The sequence below is a fragment of the Geospiza fortis genome, unplaced genomic scaffold (genome assembly GCF_000277835.1).
Source record: "Geospiza fortis unplaced genomic scaffold, GeoFor_1.0 scaffold424, whole genome shotgun sequence".
Lineage (NCBI taxonomy): Eukaryota > Metazoa > Chordata > Aves > Passeriformes > Thraupidae > Geospiza > Geospiza fortis.
In genome coordinates, this window is record NW_005054354.1 from 549,179 (window position 1) to 572,272 (window position 23,094).

The 23,094-nt window shown below is 46.2% G+C and overlaps 1 protein-coding gene across 1 annotated transcript in view; it reads left to right on the forward strand.

Moving 5' to 3' along the window:
- Positions 1-22: 22 nt before the first annotated feature.
- CELSR1 (cadherin EGF LAG seven-pass G-type receptor 1) overlaps positions 23-23,094 on the forward strand; it is a 164,278-nt gene continuing 141,206 nt past the window's right edge. Inside the window, exon 1 of the mRNA XM_031059007.1 lies at positions 23-2,750. Within this exon, the coding sequence (XP_030914867.1) occupies positions 68-2,750 (2,683 nt within the window). The 5' untranslated portion in view covers positions 23-67. The remainder of the gene's footprint in view (positions 2,751-23,094) is intronic.

The window sequence follows — 23,094 nt, forward strand, 5'->3', positions numbered from 1 at the left end:
CCCGGGGTGCACGGGCCTGCGGCCCCAGGACCCTGACGAGGGGGAAGCCGGCCGGCTGGCGTACTCCATGGAGGCGCTCTTTGACGAGCGCTCCAACGACTACTTCACCATCGACGCCGAGACGGGCAGTGTGGTCACTGCCCGCAGCCTTGACCGGGAGACGAAGGACACCCACGTGCTGAAGGTTACCGCCTCCGACCACGGTTCCCCACGCCGCCGTTCGGCCACCACCTATCTGACAGTGACTGTGAGTGACACCAACGACCACGAGCCAGTGTTTGAGCAGCCCGAGTACCGGGAGAGCATCCGGGAGAACCTGGAGGTGGGTTATGAGGTGCTGACTATCCGTGCCACTGATGGTGATGCCCCAGCCAATGCCAACATGCTGTACCGGCTGCTGGAGCCGGGAGCTGGTGACGGAGTCTTTGAGATTGACCCACGTTCCGGGGTTGTGAGGACCCGAGCTTCCGTGGACCGTGAGGAGGTCTCCGAGTACCACCTGGTGGTGGAAGCCAACGACCAGGGCAAGGATCCGGGACCACGCAGTGCCACAGCTATGGTGCACATCACTGTAGAGGATGAGAATGACAACTACCCTCAGTTCAGTGAGAAGCGCTACCTGGTCCAGGTGCCAGAGGATGCCCCCGTGAACAGCCAGATACTGCAGGTACAGGCCACAGATCGGGACCGGGGCAGCAATGCCCAGGTGCACTACAGCATCGTGAGTGGCAACCTGAAAGGCCAGTTCTACATTCATTCTTTCTCTGGCGCCATCGACCTCATCAACCCTCTGGATTACGAGACTATTCGGGAGTACACGCTCCGGATCAAAGCCCAGGATGGGGGCAGACCTCCTTTGATCAACTCCAGTGGTATGGTGTCAGTGCAGGTTGTGGACGTGAATGACAATGCCCCCATCTTTGTGAGCACTCCCTTCCAGGCCACGGTGCTGGAGAATGTTCCTCTGGGCTACTCGGTGCTGCACATCCAGGCTGTGGATGCTGACTCTGGAGAGAATGCCCGCCTGGAGTACAAACTCATAGAGATGGCACCATCCACTGGAGGTGCCCCTGTAGCAGGTGACTCTGGGTTCCCTTTTCAAATCAACAACAGCACGGGGTGGATCACTGTGGCTGCAGAGCTGGACCGAGAGACTGTGGAAAACTATCACTTTGGGGTGGAGGCCAGGGACCACGGCGTGCCGGTCATGACCTCCTCAGCCAGCGTGTCCATCACTGTCCTGGACGTGAATGACAACAATCCCACCTTCACAGAGAAGGTGTACCACCTCAGACTGAACGAGGATGCAGCTGTGGGCAGCAGTGTCCTGACCCTGACAGCAGTGGATAGGGACGTTAACAGTGTTGTGACTTACCAGATTACCAGTGGCAACACCAGGAACCGTTTTGCCATCACCAGTCAGAGTGGAGGAGGGCTGATCACGCTGGCCTTGCCCCTGGATTACAAGCAAGAAAGGCAGTATGTGCTCACGGTCACTGCCTCTGACGGCACTCGCTTTGACACCGTCCAGGTCTTCATCAATGTCACAGATGCCAACACACACCGCCCAGTCTTCCAGAGCTCCCACTACACAGTGAGTGTCAGTGAGGACAAGCCCATTGGCACCTCTATTGTCACCATCAGTGCCACTGATGAGGACACGGGGGAGAATGCAAGAATCACTTATATTTTGGACGATAACATCCCCCAGTTCCGCATTGACCCCGATACAGGCACCATCACCACCCTGATGGAGTTGGACTATGAGGACCAGGCCTCCTACACGTTGGCCATTACAGCCCACGACAATGGTATCCCCCAGAAGTCAGACACGACGTACGTTGAGATTCTCATCCTGGATGCCAACGACAACGCACCCCGCTTCCTGCGCGACCGCTACCAGGGCTCGGTGTTTGAGGATGTGCCGCTCTCCACCAGTGTCCTGCAGCTGTCTGCCACCGACCGTGACTCAGGCCTCAATGGCCGTCTCCTCTACACATTCCAAGGGGGTGATGATGGAGATGGGGACTTCTACATTGAGCCCACCTCTGGAGTGATACGCACGCTGCGCAAGCTGGACCGCGAGAATGTGGCTGTCTACAGCCTGCGGGCTTTTGCTGTGGACAGGGGCAGCCCGCCCCTGAAAGCCTCTGTGGACATCCAGGTGACCGTGCTGGACATTAATGACAACCCCCCTGTCTTTGAGAAGGATGAATTTGATATCTTTGTGGAGGAGAACAGCCCCGTGGGCTCTATTGTGGCACGCATCAGTGCAGCTGATCCCGACGAGGGGACCAACGCACAGATCATGTACCAGATTGTAGAGGGGAACATCCCTGAGGTCTTCCAGCTAGACTTGCTCAATGGAGACCTCACAGCCCTAATGGACCTGGATTATGAGAGCCGGACAGAGTATGTTATTGTGGTGCAGGCCACTTCAGCGCCTCTCGTGAGCCGAGCAACTGTGCACATCCGCCTGCTGGACCAGAACGATAATCCCCCCGTGCTGCAGGACTTCCAGATCCTCTTCAATAACTACGTGACCAACAAGTCCAACAGCTTTCCCTCGGGCGTGATTGGCAAGATCCCAGCTCATGATCCCGATGTGTCTGATAGCCTGGCCTACACTTTTGTCCAAGGCAATGAGTTAAACTTGCTCCTTTTGGACTCTGTCACTGGGGAACTCAAACTCAGTCGTGATCTGGACAACAACAGACCCCTGGAAGCCCTTATGAAAGTGTCAGTTTCAGGTAAGCAAGCATTTGAGTGCATGATTTTGTTTGTCAGACCAGTATGGGGGCACGGCAGAAATAACACACTTGCAGTTTAGAGTGTAGCTCTTGGTTTCCTGAAGCAGCAATTTATCTGTGAAATTTTTGGAGAGGAACCACGAAAATCTATCAAGTCTATGTGCTGTGGATTGAAGTGGTGCTTTGAAGTTATTTAGTAAACGTGGATCACAAGGATAAATAAATATGAGTGTGCATGGAAGGGAGCATACTCCCTCAGCTGAGGTGGTACTGAGGCTGGAGCTTTTCTGATGTGGTTCCATAAAGGTAGTAAATGATGTAACTTGCAAAGGTAGTAAATGATGTAACCCGCAAAGATGCAGGGAATGCACAGGTATCTGTAATGCTGTCTCCCCTCCCTCTTTATTTTTCTGTAAAAAAAAGTTGAGATTTTAATATCTCTGCCTTTTCAGCACCAAAACATGTTCACTCCCTTCTGTGTACTCAGAGGTTTGGCCAGTAGCTCCTTAGACCTCAGCCCAGAGCTGGTGTGGCCCGGGTGGTTGCTCTGCTGTGTTTGCACTGCTGACGTGCACTCCTGTGGGAAATGGCAGCTCTGAAAGCAATGAGCTATGGCTGTGTGACAGCTGTGTGACATGGCTAATGGCACTGCAGCTCCTTTAGTGGCACTAGGGGCGGATACTGGCCAAATGCAGCCCCAAATCAGGGCTGTTACAGGAAGGGAGAGACAGGGAGAGAGAGGGATGCTGTGCATGAACTTCACTGGAGAACTTGTGTTTCTGTGTGTATGTGAAGACTGTTCCATATTGTCCAATAGGTACTTTTATTTGAGCACAAACACACTCTTAGGATATTATTCGTTTTCTGCTCAGTTGCTTGTTTATCATGGAATTACTTTTTATGCCTCTAATTGTGACATCAATCGTGCAATGAGTAATTTCCTCTTCAGGTGCCACTCTATAAAGTTTACTGTGGACCTGATCCCATATTTCTGTTGACTTTCAAAGGTTTAGCCAGATACTTTTCTTGCTGCCTCTCTCTGCAAACTAAAACTAAGATTTGTGTTATTTTGTTTAAAAAAAAGGCTCAAAGTTCTAGGTATGTAAAATCACACTTGGGGAGATTATTAGAAAAATAATAATCAATCTGTGGCATAATCCCAGCAGCAATTGTTTTGCTGTAAAAGTGACCACAGTGTGCAGCAAGGCCTTGGAAAAGTGAGCCACACTCTCCCTTGTGTTTGTAGGCTTGAGGTTCTTTTTTCTTCAGAAAAAGGAAAGTGACATTAACTGAGCTGACTGATTTTGGTGCAGTGTATCCCCTGAAAAGCCACTCCTGGTTCTTCCAAAATGCTCGGGTGCAGCTTATGTGCTAAGGTAAATGCTGTTTCCATGTCCTGTGAGGACTAGCAGGAAAAACAGACAGTAGGCTTGTGACCTTAAAGAAAAACATTTGGATTAAGGTGCAGATGATTGCATGGGCACTGTCCGTTTGAACCAGTAGCTCTTTATCTGGTAGCAGAAGATAAGCACTCATCTTGGAGCACAAAGCTTGGAAGAGTTGTTAGGCTAGGTGAAGAGTGTGTTCAGTGCAGAAAAATAGCTGACGTGGATGATTCCTTTCTCAGTATAATGATTTACACGGTTTAAGTGGGTGAAGTCTCAGGCAGGAGTGAAGACCTGTTTTCTTATGCAGGAGATTGATTATTCCAGCATCCTTTTCATGTTTTGTGAAGGTGTGAACTTTGAAACTGTGCTGTGATTTCATCAAAATGGACTGTCTGCTGCGTGTCTTGAGATACTTGAAATGCTTATGTTTTTTATGGTTACGATTTTAAAATCATTTTAACGAGCACTAAACTATATTTGACAGTTATTTGGAGAAGTTGGCTGTGTGGAAATTAGAAGGGCAGTTTGTCGTGTGATTAGTCCATGAAAGTCTCACCTGCCTGGTTTCTCCGATTTATCTGATGCAGTTCAAAAAAGAGAGACAGAGAAGAAGCTCAGACAGAAGTACTCCCCGGGGTTATCTCTAAGTGTTGCGTAACACCTGCAAATCATCTGCTAAAATGACCTGCCAGTTAACTGGAAAAAACGTGTCTATGGAGTAGCCGTTAACCTCTCAACCCAGGCAAACACAAAATCCTCCGCTACTGCAGCTGCTCTTGGGTCAGGGAAGGACTGGAACTCCATATGAATCCTTGGGGGATTTGATCCCTATACGAGTCGGAAATAACAGTGGTGCTATAAAAATCTTATTTCTGTCCAGCAATGTGTTGTGCAGCAGAGGCATGTGAGTGTGTGCAGTGCTAGCCAGGAGCCCTGCTACTCACGGAGCTGCTTTGAGACGCTGATACATGGCTAAACGCAGCACTCTTTCATTTCACTTGGGCATTATTCAAATAAGCATGGTAATTTTTGCTTACTCCTTATAAACAAAATGTAAGAATCATGAAGAGCAAGCAAATGGAGCTAATAGGCCTCATAAAGCTGTCAGAAGTTTCATGTCCTCACTGTCAGAGGCTCTGTGGCGTGGTGAGCAGCCGGGGCAGGCTCTGCCCTTGCCGGGGTGCCCGTGGGGTACCTGTGGGCTGTGCCCCCAGCCAGGCAGGAACCAACCCCGGCAGAGGAGGGAGGAGTGTGGGTGGTGTGGATATTAGCATTTTGCTTTGGACTGGGAAGGAGCTTTTGAAGTCTGTCTCTTTTGAAGTGAGTCTCCCTGGGTGTCCCTCTGCCTGTGCCTGTTGTGCAGAGCTGTCTGAGTGAACAAACCGGACCCCTTTTGCATCCAGCTCTTCCAGACATGCTCCAGGGTCCCTTAAAAAGGCACATTCTCCTTTTTCTAGTGTACCTTCAAGGGTTTCCTACAGAAAGGCAGAGCTTTAGCTTTATATTCCCATGTCTGCACATTGTGTTGTTGTTTTAACAACTGGGGTAAAATCTGGACTCTGCTGAAATCCTTCCCCTACTTTCCAGGAGGCACAGGATTTTACTCTGACCTTCTGAAACAGGTGGTCAAGAGTCTATCAGTCTGTGATTTCTTAGTTGTACTAATTGACAGGATGGTTAAATATGATTATTTTTTGTCCACAGTGATGTTCATTATAATGTTTAGTTGGATTTATTTGGTCCAAAATGGGTTAAACATTGTTGAAGTCACGTTTCATTTGCTTGTTAAACATTATATTGCAGTTCTTGCTGGGGCAGCAGGAGGGGAAGGCTGGTATGAGCATCAGCTTTTCACAAACATTACACAAGTTTGCCTGGGTATCACATTGCAAACACTGCTGGCACCTGCTTGGCTGTGTTGCCACAAGTAGTCCCACTTATCATCAACGACAGCTCGGTGGGACACAATGGATGTGTGTGCAAACCCCTCTGGGAACCCAGCCTAATTCAGCAGCGCAGACACAACCCAAACCGGCTGGATGCTACAGCTTTCCAGTGGTCCAGATAAATGTAAAATATCATTATGCAACAGACAATATACAATTCTGGGAAGGTGTTGCACCTCAGGCAGTGAGGGATAGATACCCAAGCATTTCTGAGGACTGTGCAAGCTCAAGTATTGTCTTTTACATTTCTTTAGCTTTAAATATCCACTGGCATTCAGTGAGGTTATTGACTATCAGCAAATAGAAATTAACACAGAGCTTGTTTGTGTTACAATCAGCTTTAGGAATTTTTATTCGGAGCTTCATAAAGAATCTTCATTATTATTGTAATTTTAAAGTCATTATTGCTAATGAATCTCCAGGTCTGTGCCTTCTCCATACAAATACAGATGATGCAGTACTTTGGTGCAGCCCTACTCAGAAAGGAGAGGCCACAGCTGTGCCTGAGATAGAAAGTATTGGGGCGTTACTGGTGTGTGGCAAGATTTGGGATTAAAGGGAAAAAGGAAATTCCAGCAAAAAGAGACATCTGTGGGCACGGAGGGTGAGCAGGGTGTGACCTCTCAGGATGTGCAGGGCAGCACCAGGGCACAGCCCAGCCTCATGTCCCCACCATTGGGCAGCAGGGCAGCTGCTTCTGGCTGCCACCAAGGACATGCTTCCAGGGACAGCAAGGGGCACTTTGCACCCAGACTGCTCTCCATGGCCCCCCTTCCAGGGAAACATTGCTACAGGCAGCTGGTGTAGGGATCCCTGTGGGTTATACAGGTGGGAGATGATGGAAATGGATGGGTGGAGAGTCCTCCCCTTGGAGCAAGAGATGTGTTGGGGCCTGTTCTGTGGCTGCAGGGCTTTTGCACGCTGACACCCCAGGCACCTTGGGCTCCTGCACTTCCCTGTGCATCCATCCCGCTGTAGAGCAAGGGGAGGAGGCAGCAGCACAGAGGCTGCTGAGGCGTGGGAGGCAGTGGTGAGGGACCCATTTGGAAAGATGGCATGGAACCACGGGCTGCAGGATTGTATCCCAGTCCTTGTGTGGTGTGTTTGGTGGGACTGAAGTGAAGGATGATTGATAATAGCTAGTAGTGGTGAATTTGGACATTTGCATTTCTTTTCCTAAAACAGCAAATCAAGAACAGTGACCATCAATTAAAGCTAGGGTAGGTCCTGGATCTGCTGTGGCTACCTGAATCCTTTATTGCATAGGATCCATTATAGATGTGTGTCCCTCCAGCGTGCTGGAATGTGACTTTCTGTTTTCAGCTGCATGAGGTGTTCCAGCTGATAAAAAAGCTGTGGTTGCCTTTGTTGCTTCCCTACAGGCTTCCTTCTACTTCATGCCTGGGTTTCATAGGAGTGGTGTATTTTTTGTTCAAAAGACGGGAAAACATGTATGGCAATGAGGGGGAATTATTTAGTGGAAGTCTGACTGACAAAGTAACTTCTTATGAGATAAAAGGTATCTTCTGTCTCTCAATAAATAAAATGTTGATATTTTCTCGTCAGTTTCTGGGAAAGAGAGAAGCTAAGGGAGCAAGGAGAACGTATAAGAAGAATGAGAATGGAGATATGACAGTGAGAAAGATCTATTAGGCTTTACTTGATAAAAAGTCTCATGGGAAAGAAATTAAATGTAGAGAAGTATGGTGGTGGGATTACCTTTGAAACTTTTTTCCTCTCATTTTCGCATTATTTGCAAAGAAGGAGATAGTTGGAATAACAGTTTTAAAAATTGGATTAGTAATTGGTTTACATTTCTGATTGCTTTTTAACCCTCAGGGTATATTAAAGAATTGCTTTCCTTGGTGTATTCTCTTGTGATTTTTTTCCATCTCAGACATGACTGAAGTATTCTTCCTTCTGACCTGCACCCCTGAGTTCAGAAGAAACCTGTCTTGTTCTGTTTTTCTGGTCAGGCATTTCAGAATTGTTTTAGGCTGGGATTGTGGAGCCTGCTGCAAACTGCCAAATACAGAAAAAACACTGAATTGTTGTCCAGGTAATGGCAAAAGAACCCTTTGTTTAGAATACAGGAACAGTTCTCTAAGTTTCCATGTTACCATGGTAGTAAACCTGCAGCAGAGGTAGTGGTGGGGAAAGTAGGTGATGTGGAGCAGTGGGATTTTATCCTTCATTATCTCCAACATCCCAGGTGTTACCTGAGGAAGTGTCTGGCTGCTGATAACGCCTATCGTGTTACATCTGCTCACTGAATGGTCCATTTTCCTTCAGTGTATGTACTTGATACCTTGGAACTCCCATCCATTGCTGACTCCCGTCTTTGAACTAAAGAAATTTTCTCAAGACATCCCATGACTGAGGAACATAATGTGAGGTTTTAAAGTATAACATGAGGTGAAGTAGGTAGTGTGCTCACTGCTGTTCTGTAGGGCGTTTGAGAGACCCTTAGCAGACACTTGGATGGGGACCCAGACATCCTCATGTTTCAACCAGTCTGGTCAGAGCATCTTGATCAGAGCATCTTGCCATCCTGGTACCTCCCAGCATCTTCATGGAGGGTTTGGGGTGGCTCAATCATGATCTGCCTCCCCCTCAGAGTGTGCAGCAGGTCTGTCAGACGCCCCTACAGCTGACAAGTTATCTGCAGTCTTTGGGCTGGCTGGGGAATTCATGGGTCCAGGGGCCTGTGAGAGCATGCCAGAGCTCTGATGGTGGTTCCAGTTCAGCCAGATGTGCAGCTGCTGCACACACTGGCATAGCTGAGCTCACATCCATCTGGTTATGTTGGGTGCAGCAATTGTTGGGCACAGGTTTGCAGTTTCACTGGGCCCCTCAATTCCCTTGTGGGTCAGGTGAGACTGATATGAAGACCCTGGGAATATGACTGCTCTGAAAGCTGGAGCAGGAAACAACTAAATGTGGAGCAGAAACCTCTTTAAACCTGTGTGCAAACACCTTTTCAATATTTAGCAGTGTAGGCAACTCTATCAGTAATGCTCATGCATGGAGGATGAGTAAGGGAAGGATCAAATGTCAAGACACAAGATCTAGGGCTCTCATCCCTTCTCCCTCTCTTTCTTAAGCCTTCAGGCTTTTGAGAGTCAGTTGGTGAGGACAAGCTCTCTCGTCTGAGTACCTGAGATAACAACACAGCTTACCTGCTTACCTCAGTATTGCCCAAGTTACAGGGTTTGGGCAACTGCCTCTGTTGGCTTCCTTTGACCTACTGACTTGCATTTCCAAAAATATCTATGGAAAGTATTTAGGAAATGTAGGAGGGTTAGAAGAGCTGAAGATACTCAGATCAGGTCTAATGACAGTCTTTGGCAATCTTCCATGTTACAGTTTTTCTGTTCTGGTTTCTGTGGGAATTATGATGGTTTTAGGTAATACAGTAGTCCTGACTACTCTGATGTCTACTTTGCCATCCAAGAAACAAGCATGGTAGTACTGTCTTTTCTGAAGGATAGGTTTTTTTTGTTGTCTGCTCCTTTTTTAAGACTAGTTGTGCAAAAGATTGCATAAATAAAAGTACAGAACGAGTTGTCAAGGAGTTCAGTTCTTCAAAGATTTTTTCACAGTGGTTGTCCGCTTGAAACAAAGAACACCTGAGACCTAATTAAATTCAGTTTTGCCACTTTGTATTTCTGTGACAAGTGACAGTATTATTTTTCCCTCGCCCAATGGAGCTCTTTTTCCAGCGTTGAAAAACACTGAGCTATTTATAGAAGTAATACAGTTCTCCAAAAGGGGCCGAATGTAATCTTTATAAAAAATTTTGAAATCTGTTGAGATTCGCCTAATGCTTTTTTAAAAAATTCTTAAGTCTTTGCTTGAGAATGAATTGCAATGTGTTGATCTTGTTGGATTGAAAACAGCATTATCAAAGGTACAGCTTGGCTTTTATGGTCAGATCTCTATCTGGTACCATGATCATCCTCTGTATCTCTTCAAATGCTTCAGATGTAGGTTGCAGCCATGACTGGTTGATAAGCAGGAGGGCTGTTGACTGGAAATGTCCATCTTGCCCCACTGATTAAAGAGGGAACAGAAATGACTGACCTGGGCTGAGTGCCTTGCTGTTAGGTGGCTGAAGTTCAGTGGGATGAACCCACCCTGAACGTGTGGGCCAGAACAGAAGGGTTTGTTTTCTTTTGGAGGGATGATTGTACTTATTTCTGTTACTGCAAACTACCTGTAGTGACAGGCTTAGCAGACCAGATAGAAAAGATGGGGGAGGCTGTAATTTGCAAAGAGGAAAATGTTTTGCTGTGAATAATGTTAGGATATACTTTAAATATGATCAAGGTTTTGAGTGAATGAAGGGAGAAAGTATGCTTTTATAGGGATTTGGCATTCAACAAAGAAAGAAAAATTTTAAATACTTCAGAAAGATGATCTTCACACTTGAAAAAAAGCACTTGAACAGAAAAGTAGGATTTGCTGGAGAGAAAGGAAAACTGTTGGACTTTGTTTCAACAAGTCGTTCATGCTGCTAAGCCATAACCACCTTCATATTTATTCTAGTGTTTACCCTTACCAAGCACAAAAAAAGCAAATAAATGGAACAGTAAACCTGCAATAAATCCTCAGGGGACCACATGATAAACATAGACATGTTATGTTTATCACATACAAAGGAAAGTGATCTGTTTTCAACACCATTGCCTGACATATGATAGATGCTACATTCCGTCAGGTCTCCAGCACTTTTGGAAATTATGCATATGGTCAAAATATTTCAGTGCTTTTTGAAGGAGTCAAAAGAAAAATCCCTTGTTAACAACTGCTGTCAACGTGGCACCTCCTGCCTGCCGTGAAGTCTGTGGGCTTGGCCCAGTTTTAGGAAGAAGCAAAAGGTTCTGGACCCCACCAAAAGGGGCAAAGCAAGGACTATGCTATTAGATTTGGGTTTCCAAGATGTGATGGTCAGCACCTAGCAGTCTGACATTGCTGTTAGATCCCAAGGGGCTGGTAGGTTTGGAAGCTAATGTACTCAAGGTGGATCTCTGTAGCTCCCATGCCAGCGGGGCACGCATCATGGACACAAAGATCCACTGGATTGGTTAGGTTTGCTCTTTCCTTTCACTTGCTGCAGATCAGACTCCTTGATCCTATTCAAAACTGATGTTAGCAAGTCACTGAGCTCATTGCATTGAATTCCTGTCGCAGCACTTTTGAACTTTCCAGGAACCGGCTCAGCCTCTCATTTATTTGTGTGCTTGCTGTGTTCGTGCTGGCTCCGTTTCTAAAGGAGACCCTTCAACATCCAAGCTGTGACTTTTAGTTTTAAAATTGATTTGGCTGTGTGCATTTGGTTTAAATCATGTAAAAGCTGCCCCACACCAGTGCATTTCTTGTTTTAGCATACTTCAGACACTGCAGGCACCATTCAGTGGTGACTAGGGAGAGGCATTTGGCACCTTTCATGCCTTTGGTCTAGTAAGAGGACTTGGATCTAACCAGCAAGTGCTAGAGCATTTCACTTGTAGGTGCTTGTTCCCTGCAGCCCTATTCTGTTTTAGGCAGTTAAGTGTCCTATAAAGTGGGAATACTTGAAATACCATCCCACTACAGTTTGGGCACCTCACTCAGCACAGCCATCAGGACACTCAGCAGGGCAGAGATGGGCTGGGCTCCAGCCCTTGATCTGAGAGCTCTCACTGTGCTGTACATTAAAGAGGAGCTCAAGAAGGTTCACAAGCTGCTGTGGGACTCACATTTCCCATCTCTTTGGTGAGTGCCATCAGGCACAGGATCATGCTCACTCTTGCAGGACAGGAGGATTTCTGGTCATGTGCATGGGCATCTCTGCTTCAGCAGCACTGTGGGCACTCTGGCCTTCACCCTCAGCTGCTGGATGCTGCTTGGGCCATAACAAAAGTGGCATCACAAGCCATTCCATGTCAGGACTAGGTCACTTCTGGTTGTAACCAGGAACTGAATCCTTCTCACTTGGGAACTTAAAATAAACAAGAACCCTGGATATTTAATGGAGTACTTTCCTGTTGATCAGAGATGATTTGTTTGCCTCCTGGCTTTAACTATTTATTCTGACTTTATGTGGAGCAGCCCCCTGATGGGCTAAATACTCGATTATGGAAGAATTCATGGGCTCAGACTTACATTACACTGCTAAATATTCAGAGTCCAACCCATCTCTGCCTACTGTTTAATCCTCTTTCTCCTTGCAGTTTGCCATGATGACAGACTTGCTGGCAATTATGGACGCGTTGCTGCTCGTCCCCTGGCTGCAGTGGCTTTTCCTGCAGCCTGCTCTGGTGCTGCAGGCACTTGGCAGCACTGACTGGGCTGAGCTGTCCCTTTGGTGACTCAGTTTCCCTTCTCACGGGGTGCATTTCTGGTGTTGGCCTCCTCTTACTGTCACAGCGTAATTTGGTGATGTGTGCTCTGCACGATGAGCTCTCCATCTGGCAGATAATTGCCTGCTAGTTTAAATCCCATCTTAACTTCAGTTTCTCAAGCTCATGAACCTGCTGGTGCCTTCTGGTTAGTTTTGCAGGGTGTTTGCAAAAGGGTTTGGTGCAAGTTATAGTGATGTGGGTAAATGTCTCTGGTTTTTTTGATTGATATGTAAGACAGATTAACTTTTAGTTCCTACTTACCAAGCTACCTGACATTTTTCCGCATTGAGTTTGGCAGAATGACGCCTGGGTTTGTAGACCAAGCTGCTGACAGCAGGCACTGGTTGTTTGCACTGGTTATGCAGAGTGGGAACCCTGGGTATGTTCTGGGACCTGCTGGATGCTGAGAGCTTGTTACACAATATGTGCTGGTGTTCCTCTTTCCTTCTTCCATATATTTTCTCCTTTCTCCCTTTGCACTCACTGGATCTGTTTGCCCTATCCTGTTGTGCAGCAAGGTGCTGCATCTCTGGAACTTGCTTGCTGCAAGTTTGTACAGGGCCAAGCACAGCAGAGACCTTGCTGGGCTGCTTTTGTAACACCTGCTGTAAATAATGAGCATAACCAGCAGGCATCGAGTGAGTGACTGCCCTGTGAGATAACAGCCAGCTGTGCTGGGATGTCCTGGGCCCATGGTGTGTGTGGCAGGCCCTGGGAGCTGGCTGGCAGCTGCCCACCAGGCACAGGGCCTGCTTGGTGTGGCAGCCTCCATTGGCACTGCCTTCCCTCTTGCATTTGGGGAGGCAGGGCAGATTTCTCATCCACTCTGCACCTCTTCTGAGCACTGTGCTGTCCCTCAGGAGGGTATATTGGTGCAGGGCAAGGGGCAGGGTCTGTCCCTTCCTGGGATGCCCCTGGAGATGGAGACGTTCCTGGTGAACCAGTGCATTGCCCATGCAGCCCTTGCACTTCCCCTGGCAGTTCTGGGTTTGAGCCTTCAGCAGTGATGGCTGCAGGCTGCAGCTTCCAGAGGTTTTGCAGGCACAGTCCTCGGCCCCTGGCCTTGTGCAGAGCCCAGGGAGCTGCAGCATAAGGTGCTGCTGACAGTCCCACAGAGGTCACCAGCACAAGCAGTCCCAGGACATCTGTGTCCAGCTCCATCTGTGTCCAGCTCCAGGCTGCAGGGCATGCTGCACACTGGGTGTCACTTCTTGTTGTCTTTGCAGTCTGTGGGAGCAACACCTGGGTGGCCCAGTCTGGGTGTTGATGTTGACTGTATTTTTTTCCTATCCCTTGTGGAAAGGTGCAGTTGCCTTTATTGACTTGTGCCTTTGTGCCTCAGCTACCCTATGGCTCAGCTAATAACACTGTCTGGGACTTTATTCAGCTTTAAGAAGCTTTAAACTAAGAAATTCCTATTTACTACTGACAGCATTGATGGACATGACTGATTAATGGCAATAAACTCAGGTGAGAACTGAGAGACAAGGACATTTTTTGTGTTCTGTGCCGTGAACATGCTTCTTTTGTATGACTGAATTTTACGAACTTTTGTATGATCTGCTTTTAAAATGTGTCCTTTGCCAAGTGGTGGGGATTTCTTAAGCTGAGATGACTGATTCACTCCTTTATCTCAGCCAACCTGCATCAGACTGGGCTGAAGCTGAGATGCTGAAATGATCAGATAAAATTCTTCACACCACTTCTGGCAGTTAAGTATCCATCCTTTTTTTTTCCCTGGGGCAAGTCCTCCAGGAGAGTTTCTCCTGCTCTGAGGTTGTGTCAGTGACTCCCTGAGTTTTTGCTCTGAGTTTCTTTGATCAGTCTGTAACTGTTAAAAGATTCCATTGCTCTTTTCAAGGCCTAAGGGGAAAGTAAAGTGACAACTCTGATGGGCAGTTTGAAAGCTTTCTCAGACTGGAAAGCATCCCATGGGGCAAACAACTTTACTCACACTCCAGCATCCCATACTGGTCATACAGGATGGGTTAGTGCTGCATAAAATTTGGATATTGTGCATTTTCAGGTATTTTAATGAACTTATATAAGTGACTAATGATAAGAAAACCCTAATTAAATTTTTCTCCTGTGATGAAACGGAATTTTAGAGAAATCAGGGTGAGATTTCAGCAGTTGTGAAATTCCCAGTGTTGTTCTTTGCACTGTAGAGCCTTTGTGTTTACTGCTGTAGTCATGTTACATGACATTGCCTAATACCCAGCAAGGCGTATTCTTGGCTCATTCAGCAGGTAAGATTCCCTGAGGGTCACTGAATCTGTCCCTGCACTCAACAGAGAGCTCAGTCTGATGGTTTCACAGCCATGTATTTGCATTTCCAGTACTTTTTTCTTTTTGCCATGCATTTTTCTTCTATTCTACCATGATTACCAAAAGCAAGGCTCTGACTAGTTTTGTGACCTGTGTCATCCCTTCCTGCATCCCACTTGTGGCAGCCAGCAGGCAGTTAGCTGGTGGTCTGTGCTGGGGATGGGTTTTCCCTCTTGAGCCCTGGCTCCATCTCCTGATGCAGTGGGAGGGCCCCACGGGTGTAGGCACCTTGCAGAGGTGCTCAGGTCATGGGGTGGGGTATTGAGCTTGCAGCTGAGAGCTGGTCCATTAGAACCATGAGAAGGTGATCCATTAGAACTTCAGGGTAATATATTCCCTTTTGGAAAGCACAAATCCAATAGTTAATAATCCAACACTTAGAAAGCACCGCTGTTTCTGTTCCTTATTAGACATCTTGATTGGTTTATTTTCTCTTTCTGTTCTTGGGTATTTTGTAGCATTTCGTTTTCTCCATGATAATTTATGAGTCACAAAATCTCTTGGTTATCTTCCATGTGATGGCATTTCAGCACCTCTTGCATTTCCTTTAGCTGGATCATGTGTTGCTGCTTGTTTGAGGAAATGCTGCTGCTTCTCTGAAGAAATCAATATATTTTTACCTGGCTGTGATGTGCCAGGGTCGCACTGCCCTCTCCTTGGAGATGGGCCCTCCGTCAACTTATACGGTACTTAAGGTGCTTGTCAAATACTGGGATGGAAAATTACTCCATTTTCTGAAATGACACTATTTGGGGGACTTAATTTTCTTTCCTGCCCCCTCTATCTATGTATTTGAGTTGGTTCAGATGCAGAGAAGCATCAGACCAGCAGAAAAAATGCAGTGATGTGTGGGGCTCCCACCACAGGGGCTTAATAAGTGACATGGGTTTATTACATGAAGGGAAGTATTACATGCTGCTGTACAAGGCACTGCAAATATCCCATCTCTCTCCAGTTCTGATTGTTCCTAGTCAAGAAAAGTTAATATATATTGTAAAGTTAATATATATTGTAGAAGTTAATATATATGGTAAAACTGGGGAACAGAGAGAATTTGTTTTACCGGAGGTATCATTTATGGTAGAAGATTGCATCCTTCTTATTGCAAAATAAAAACCAAAGAAAAGTATGACTGCTACCTACACCCCTGAAGTACAGGAGCAGGGCAGTTTAAAGAAAAAAAAAGTGTAAGTGAATGTAATAAATTTAGGTGGGATGTTAGAAGGCAGTTTGAAACCTTCAGGGAAGCAAATTTCTGGGATAACTCCTCTGTGAAAGGATCCAAAGAAGTGTAGCTGGGTTTAAGATAAAGCTTGATAAATTGATAAGCTTCATAGTTTTAAGTAATATCATGTATATACAAGACATTTCCTTGAGAACCTTCCTCAAGCAGAAAATTGAACTTGCTGGTGGAAAAATTATTTCCTGTTCTCTTTTTGCTGCAGAAATTAAACATACATATTAATAAATTGTGAGAGCAGTTAGCTCTTTGAACTGCCTGAGCTTGTGTAATTTGCTGTGTGTTGGTAACAGCATTGCTATCTTCTCCTAAGCTTGGTATCAAAGGAAGGTATAAAATCCACAAGGTAACGTGGTTCAGATACATGAATGGGGCTGGAAGTTATTCACAAATGTCACAGGATGCAAGTGACAGCAAAGATGAACCAATCTTGCTTCTGGCTGTTACAGCCTTTTGCTTCCCATCCCCTGTATGACCTTGTGCTGGGCTATTTCCATGCACCAAGTTTCTAAAAAGCCAATCTGCCAATAAAAACCCCAACAAAACAAGCTTCTGACTTAGCATGAGGAAACAGCTGAGTTCATTGAATGAGTAGAAGATAATGCAAGGGAGGATGAGTGTTGACAAAAAGCCAAACTAGCAATAAAAAACAGACCAAAAAGTTCTTCGTTGGTGTGAAGAAACAGTTTAGTGCAGTATGAAATGAGTTCCAGCGTGGAGGTGGAGAGGAGCTGCAGTAGTCAGCCCTTCCTTTAGCTTAGGGCTGCTTTGCATTTGCAACCAAAGCACAACTAATTTTTCTTGTTTTTTTTTTTTTTAAGTAGGATTTCTGTTGCCTTATGCTGGAGCAGTTCAGCGCATGGTTGGACAGACATAGGGATGGTTTGAAAGAGGAGGCATTAATTAGGTGGGTTTAGGCGCTGCCCTTGGCTTGGTTGTTTCTTTGCTGCTTTTTCTGGAAGGAGATATTACATAATTCTGCTCATGCTTGCATTGTGTCCTTCTGAAAGGTCAAAAGTTTCTAGAAAGTCCTTTTAAGTTATGAAGATGTTGTACTGTCCCTCCCTCAGGCCTGTGTGACCACATGGACTCATATCAAGTGAAGGATTTGTTCCAGTGCTCTGTGTGCAATACTCAGCACCTAATCCATGTAGGCAAGAGTGTCAGCACTCACCACTTTCTTCTGTGGGTACAAAGCTCCCAGCTTTCATCTGTGTGAATTTCTGCCACCCAGAAATTCTACAGCTTGAACCTACCAGAGATGTTATGATACAAAATGCAGCTGCATTGTACTAACATCAAAACCTCAATTAACATGGCTAAAAATACCTGTCTTGAGAACACACAGAGTGCATGAAAAAATAGTAATGAATGGATGCAAAAATAAAAACAGAATATATTTTCCCTGTAGGTTGCTGCCTTTCTAAGTTTGTTAATTTAAAAGATTAACAAATTTCAGTTAAAAAAGGTAACAAATTCTCTGATAATAAGAGTTTGGCATTGAGAAAGTGTACATATTAATGAGCTCTGGCTCGGTCCTTTGAATTATCTAGGCACTACTGTAACTGATAAGTGAATGCTGATAAGCCTGTTAATATTTCAAGGGCTTTGCAGCTATAGGGGAGCACTCGGTTACTATCACATTCCTTTGCACTGCAGGACAGGTTTTTATTTGCTATCTTTAAGGTATTACATACATACAGGGGTTTTTTTCTAACTCAGTTCACCTTGTCTTGCAGCAGCTCCTTGGCACACAGCCTCATGAACTCTCTGAAATGCTTTTTACAGCAGCTAGGCTCATTGCCTGCTCTGTGGCGGGGATTTGGATTGCAAATTCATGATCCAAACAAAGAGGGGGAATAGAAAGGGCTGGTCTCTGGCCTCTCTCACACTTAAGGAAACTTTGCTGGCTTCACAGGATTGTTCTGGTAACTCTGGTTACACTTCCAAAAAAAGAAAAAAAACCGCCTCTATCTTTGCAAAGATGGGTGCAGCCCCATCTTTGGAGAGAGGTGGTTCTGGGGAGGCTGCTGGGATTTCAGGCTACGTTGAGTTTTGTCCACACTTGTTCTCTTTTTCTCCCCTGCTTTGTTTCCTCCAAACCGTGTATGGGTCTGGAAGTCCATGAGTTTAGAAAGCTCATGAGAGAGTGGAATAAAAAATGGATGGAGGCAAGTTGTGTATGCAGGATGTATCCACGTGTTCCTTCGCTGCTTGTTGGCTGCACAGGAGGGCCCTGCAATCTGAGCAGCAGCTTCCAGTAATTGATTTTGTGAGCCAGTATCAACTGGGTAGGATTTGGCCTGTGCTGGCTTGTGTTCCTTGAGGAGCAGAGAGAGGAGTCAAACTAAACAGGGTGACTCATGGGAGTCAGGTTCCTGCAGTGGTTTGTGTGAAAATGCTCAGAGTTGGGAAATGGGCTGTCATGGTTGTTAAATCCTTACCTCCCTTTGGTTTGCTGCTCTTTGGAGCCACTGGAGAAGGCCATGAAGTCCCTGTCAGCCACAGCCAGGGGAGAAGTCTGTGTGTGCCTGACACCTGACTGCCCAGGGGCTCTGGACAAGGACAACCACATTGCTGCAGGGCGACTGCTGAGGCTAAACCTGTGTGCTTGCACCTGGGCTTCCCTTTCTGCTGTCCCTGTCATTAAAAATGACCAAAATTGCTCAAAACCCTCATTTGTGTGGAAACCTCTACGGAGGACTTTGCACAATAAGCAGTGCTGGGCTAAACAGCCTGCAATTATTCAGTGTTTTGGTTTTAAGTGTGGTAACTACTTCCCTGAAGCCAGGTTCGTGCCGTGCAATGAGGAAAGGCACTGCTTTGCAGTCTCTTGAGCTGTGTTTTGATTTGACACCGTTCTCCCTCTTCTCTTGGGCGCTTGTGTGTTAAAGATGTTCAGCACATGCTGGAATCTTCACCTCTCTTGTGGCATAAAATCACAGGTTTTTGTCTTAATGGACTGGGAGGACCCAGGTAGAGGCAGGGAGAAGGTGGCCAGATGGACACCGGGATTACTCTCCCTCAGGAGAAATCCAGTCAGGGATGCTTTTCTCCTGCATGAGAAAAAAACCTCCTGAAAGGGGGAACTGGAAGGTAGAGCCAGCTGTGAAGCTCTGGGAGGAGGAGAACCTTGTTTGATCTGCAGATGGGAGCTCCTGTGGGTGCAGAGCAGGGTGGTGGCCAGGAGCAGCCGTGGGAGCAGCGGGATGGTGGCCGTGGGCGGGAAGGAGCCCCAGGGCTGCCTCTCACTGATCTCTGCAGACAGGAGCTGCCTCATGAAAGCATGGTCTTGAATATAATATGCACAAAACAAGCCTCTGGGAAAAGCTGCTGCTTGCTGGAGACATTTTTTGGGTGTATCCTGCTCTGTGAGGTACAATTTCTGTGAGGTACAACACACACCCTCTTTGGGTGAGTTTGTTAGTCAAAAAGTGCACTGACTTCCTTCTGTTTCAGGGGAAGCAAGGCTGCAGGAGAGGCAGGTAAACAGTGTAAGGGGATCTCCTGGCATGGCTCATTTTAGAGCCAGGAGGCCACTGGGACGGGGGCTTGGCTGGGCTGCCTGGTCAGTTCCAGGATAGAGGTAACAAAGATATATCCTGCAATTAACCCTAGTGGCCCTTTTATTGATGTGTGAGATCAGTGAGCCCAGCTGCCATACAGACAGCAGAAAAGAGTCTGGATGATTTTAACCACTGCTTTGCATGTTTAAGTAATTTAGAGATCTGCCCTGTTAATGTTTACAGAGGCTCATTAAGCAGGACAGGTATGCTTCCCTGCCCTGCAGGTTGAATGGCAGAGGCTGGCTGGGCTGGAGTGGTTCCCTTGGCTTTGTCCACCCTGGCGTGGCCAGATCTGTCCCTGCAAGTGTGCCAGCTCAGCAGGGTGCTGCTGCACCTGCCAAAAATTGCACCAGGTCCAGGGCTAACTGCTGTGTTATGTGGCAGCACTATTTGAATGTACAAATGTATAAATGTCTGTGGTGCCCTGCTTTATTTAGAGCCACAAGCATCACCTCTCAGACCTGCTAAATGCTGTGAGGACAAAGGGACGGCCAAGCAAATATCCCCACTCTTGCTCTGCCTAGCAACGTACACTAAGGAAAGTGTAGGAGAAACAGGACAAGTACAGACTGATCCTTCCCTCCTTGCACTGCTCCAGCATACAGCAGGCACATGTTTGAGGGCTTTTGGGGCCACAGGGTTCCCCTGATCATGGCACTGACTCACTGTGGGGCAAGTCAGTGCCACAGCCCATGGTCCCCTCATCTCTCAGTTTCTTTAATCCCTCTGAAGTTTCTGCTTTCCCCAGTGCCTGATCACAGTCCCCACCATTCAGATCCACACACCTGCAGAAATGGTTTTCTGTTAAAACATGTTGCCTGATCATCTCACTGAGTGATCTTTTGGTTTTGTATTGTGAGGGACTGGGATTTTTTATCTTTTGTTTTTCTTCTTCTTGTGATTTTATATTTCCTTGTCATGCTTCATCTTAGCCATTGTCTTTCCATCCTATGAACAGTGCTCCTAGTCTTGTAATAGACTGTGAAGATGATTTCTCCAGATGTGCCTGACTTGCCTAGGGGGGTGCAAATGAAAGCATCCCAACGTATATGGGGGGGGCATTTATGGCCATACTATTTCCAGGGAAAAGGCAAATTGCAGAGATGATAATTATCTGCAATGTTCTCAGATGCTTTGAGTTTTGTATTTTTTCTGCAAAAAATTTTACTGTGTTTACATCATTTTTTAAAACTTCTTTACAAAACTTTGGATATAGAAACATTGTTTTCCCCAGATAGCTGCTTCTGGTGGCTGCTGTTTGAAGAGGTGCAGGGTACCCTATACAGCTTTTTGTTACCTTCTTTGCTCATCTCTCTAGCTGGGCTGTTTTGGATACTGAGCTGTTTTAATGCCCATTTCAATACACAAATAGTAGCTGTATTGCCTTCCCACTCATGTCAGAGCAAAGCTTAGTCATATATTTCAGAGAAGAATGAAGAGCCAGGTGCAGCAAATGTATTTTTACATTTTATATTTGTATTTGTTGATAGTATTTTAGCCTGCAGAGCTGTGCTGAGCAGTGTTTGCTCTCCTCCCTGTGCTGCAGCTGAGGGAGGGTAGCTGTGCCCTGGACTGAGCATCATGTCAGAATTAAGATGTTCATCCCTATTGGGCTCTTGCTTACATTTGGGCCCAGCTCCAGGTAATTCCTGGTAGTGGAAACAACCAGGAGAGGGTGGGAGACACCCATGAGGTCAGGGTCTCTGCACACCTTAAGCCAGAGCTGGATAGCACACCTGCCCAGCTGATCCCTGCTGGGTTCTGTGCAGGGAGCAGGGACCACTGTGGCTTTCTCATGCCTGGGGAAAGGCTTGACTCCAGCTAAACGTTTTACCCCGCTCATGATTCCTTTATTTATTTGTTTATGCATCTGGATACTTTTGCTTCTGTAACCACATGAATTGTGAGCACATCTGAACCTGATACTTTAATTGCTGTATGAATTGCCTTTGAGTTGCTAAGGGAAAATCCCTGTTTTTTCCTTCAACGGTTCTGTCGACCTGGTCAGGATTTTGCTTTGAGGAGCGGCAGGTGTGGCTACCTGGTTCCTTAGACCCCCTTGCTCAGCCCTTTCTGATAGAAAGACCAAGGTGAGTGCACGTGGACAGATTATTATTTTTTTTACAAGAACTCATTCTGCTAAAATCAGAACACACTGAATTTTTTTAGCAAAGTCAAAATCAACTCAAGAAAGAAGATTTCTATAGGCTTCTGAAGAAGACCAAAGCAATGAGAATATTTTCTGCTTAGCATATGGAGTACAGGGCTTTGGGAGCTTCATGGTGCTGTGGGAGAGCATCTTCATGGGGCCCCTGTCACCAGGCTTTTGGAGAACAACTTCACCCAAAATGGGAGCTCAGTGCTTGGCAACAACATTGGATGTTATTTTTAGTTGTTAGATTTAAATTTCTCTCTGTTTACTGATTTTAAAAAGGGGAAAAAAGTAAAAAGAAAATCTTAAGCATCATTGTTCAAATGACATAAAAAGCAAAGTGTTTGTTGTTTTTCTTGTGTTTATGTTTTGGGTCATAGGGGCTTGATCTTGGATCAAGCTTTGGATTATGAGTCACTATAATAAAATGAAAAAATCCCGCAACTCTGCTTTGCCTTGCACACAAGTATGATATAGCATTTCCTTTATTTAATTTTTTCAAATTTTCCATATATGCTTTTGATTCTTTTTTTAGACTTAATAGGAATTGTATTGGTTGTGTCATGGTCACAGATTATTGAGCAGGGAATTATTAACCCAGGATAAGAGCTAACATGAGGATTACTGGAAAGTTCCTGCCTGTGACAGCTTTAAGTGAACTGTGTTACTGCAAAAGCTGCAGAAAGTTCAAATTGCTTGAGATCGTGCCAGAGGACTGTCAGTGGTCTTTTGTTAGAGGCTGACCACCTCAGGCAGGGCTCACAAAGGGAGCCAATTTTGTTTAAACCAAGCAGGGCTAGTTCTGTGCTCCAGAGTTACAGCCTAGCTGCCTTCCCCTACATCACCCAAGTCACAGCACTGCCAGGTTCCCTGCTAGAGGCTTTTGGAAACATGTTACCCGTCTCTCCAAAAGCCTCTAGCAGGGAACCTGGCAGTGCTGTGACTTGGGTCTCACCAGCTTGAATGGGAACTTGCTGCAAAGCTCCTGTTGTCTTGTGGACAACCTCTGTTTTTATCTGAATCACAAAGCTTGGTTTTGACCAAATACTGCTGGCTGGCTGCTCCATATGGCTGGTGACACCTGCACATCCATCTCGCTGAGGCTGAGCCCTGCCAGGTTGATAGGTCACTGAAACAGAGCAGTTCCCTAAAGCCTGAGCAATCCAGATGAAGCTCAGCCTTTTCCTAAGCAGTGCAAAGCAGACATCTGCAAGGACCCTTGTGTGGCTAGGTCTGGGGAACAGCGTCCACAGCCATCAGATTCCTCCTCCAGGTGCTGGGAGAGGTCCTCTCCTTTGGACATACCTGCTCTGCGCAGGCTCCATTGCTCTGAGGGAT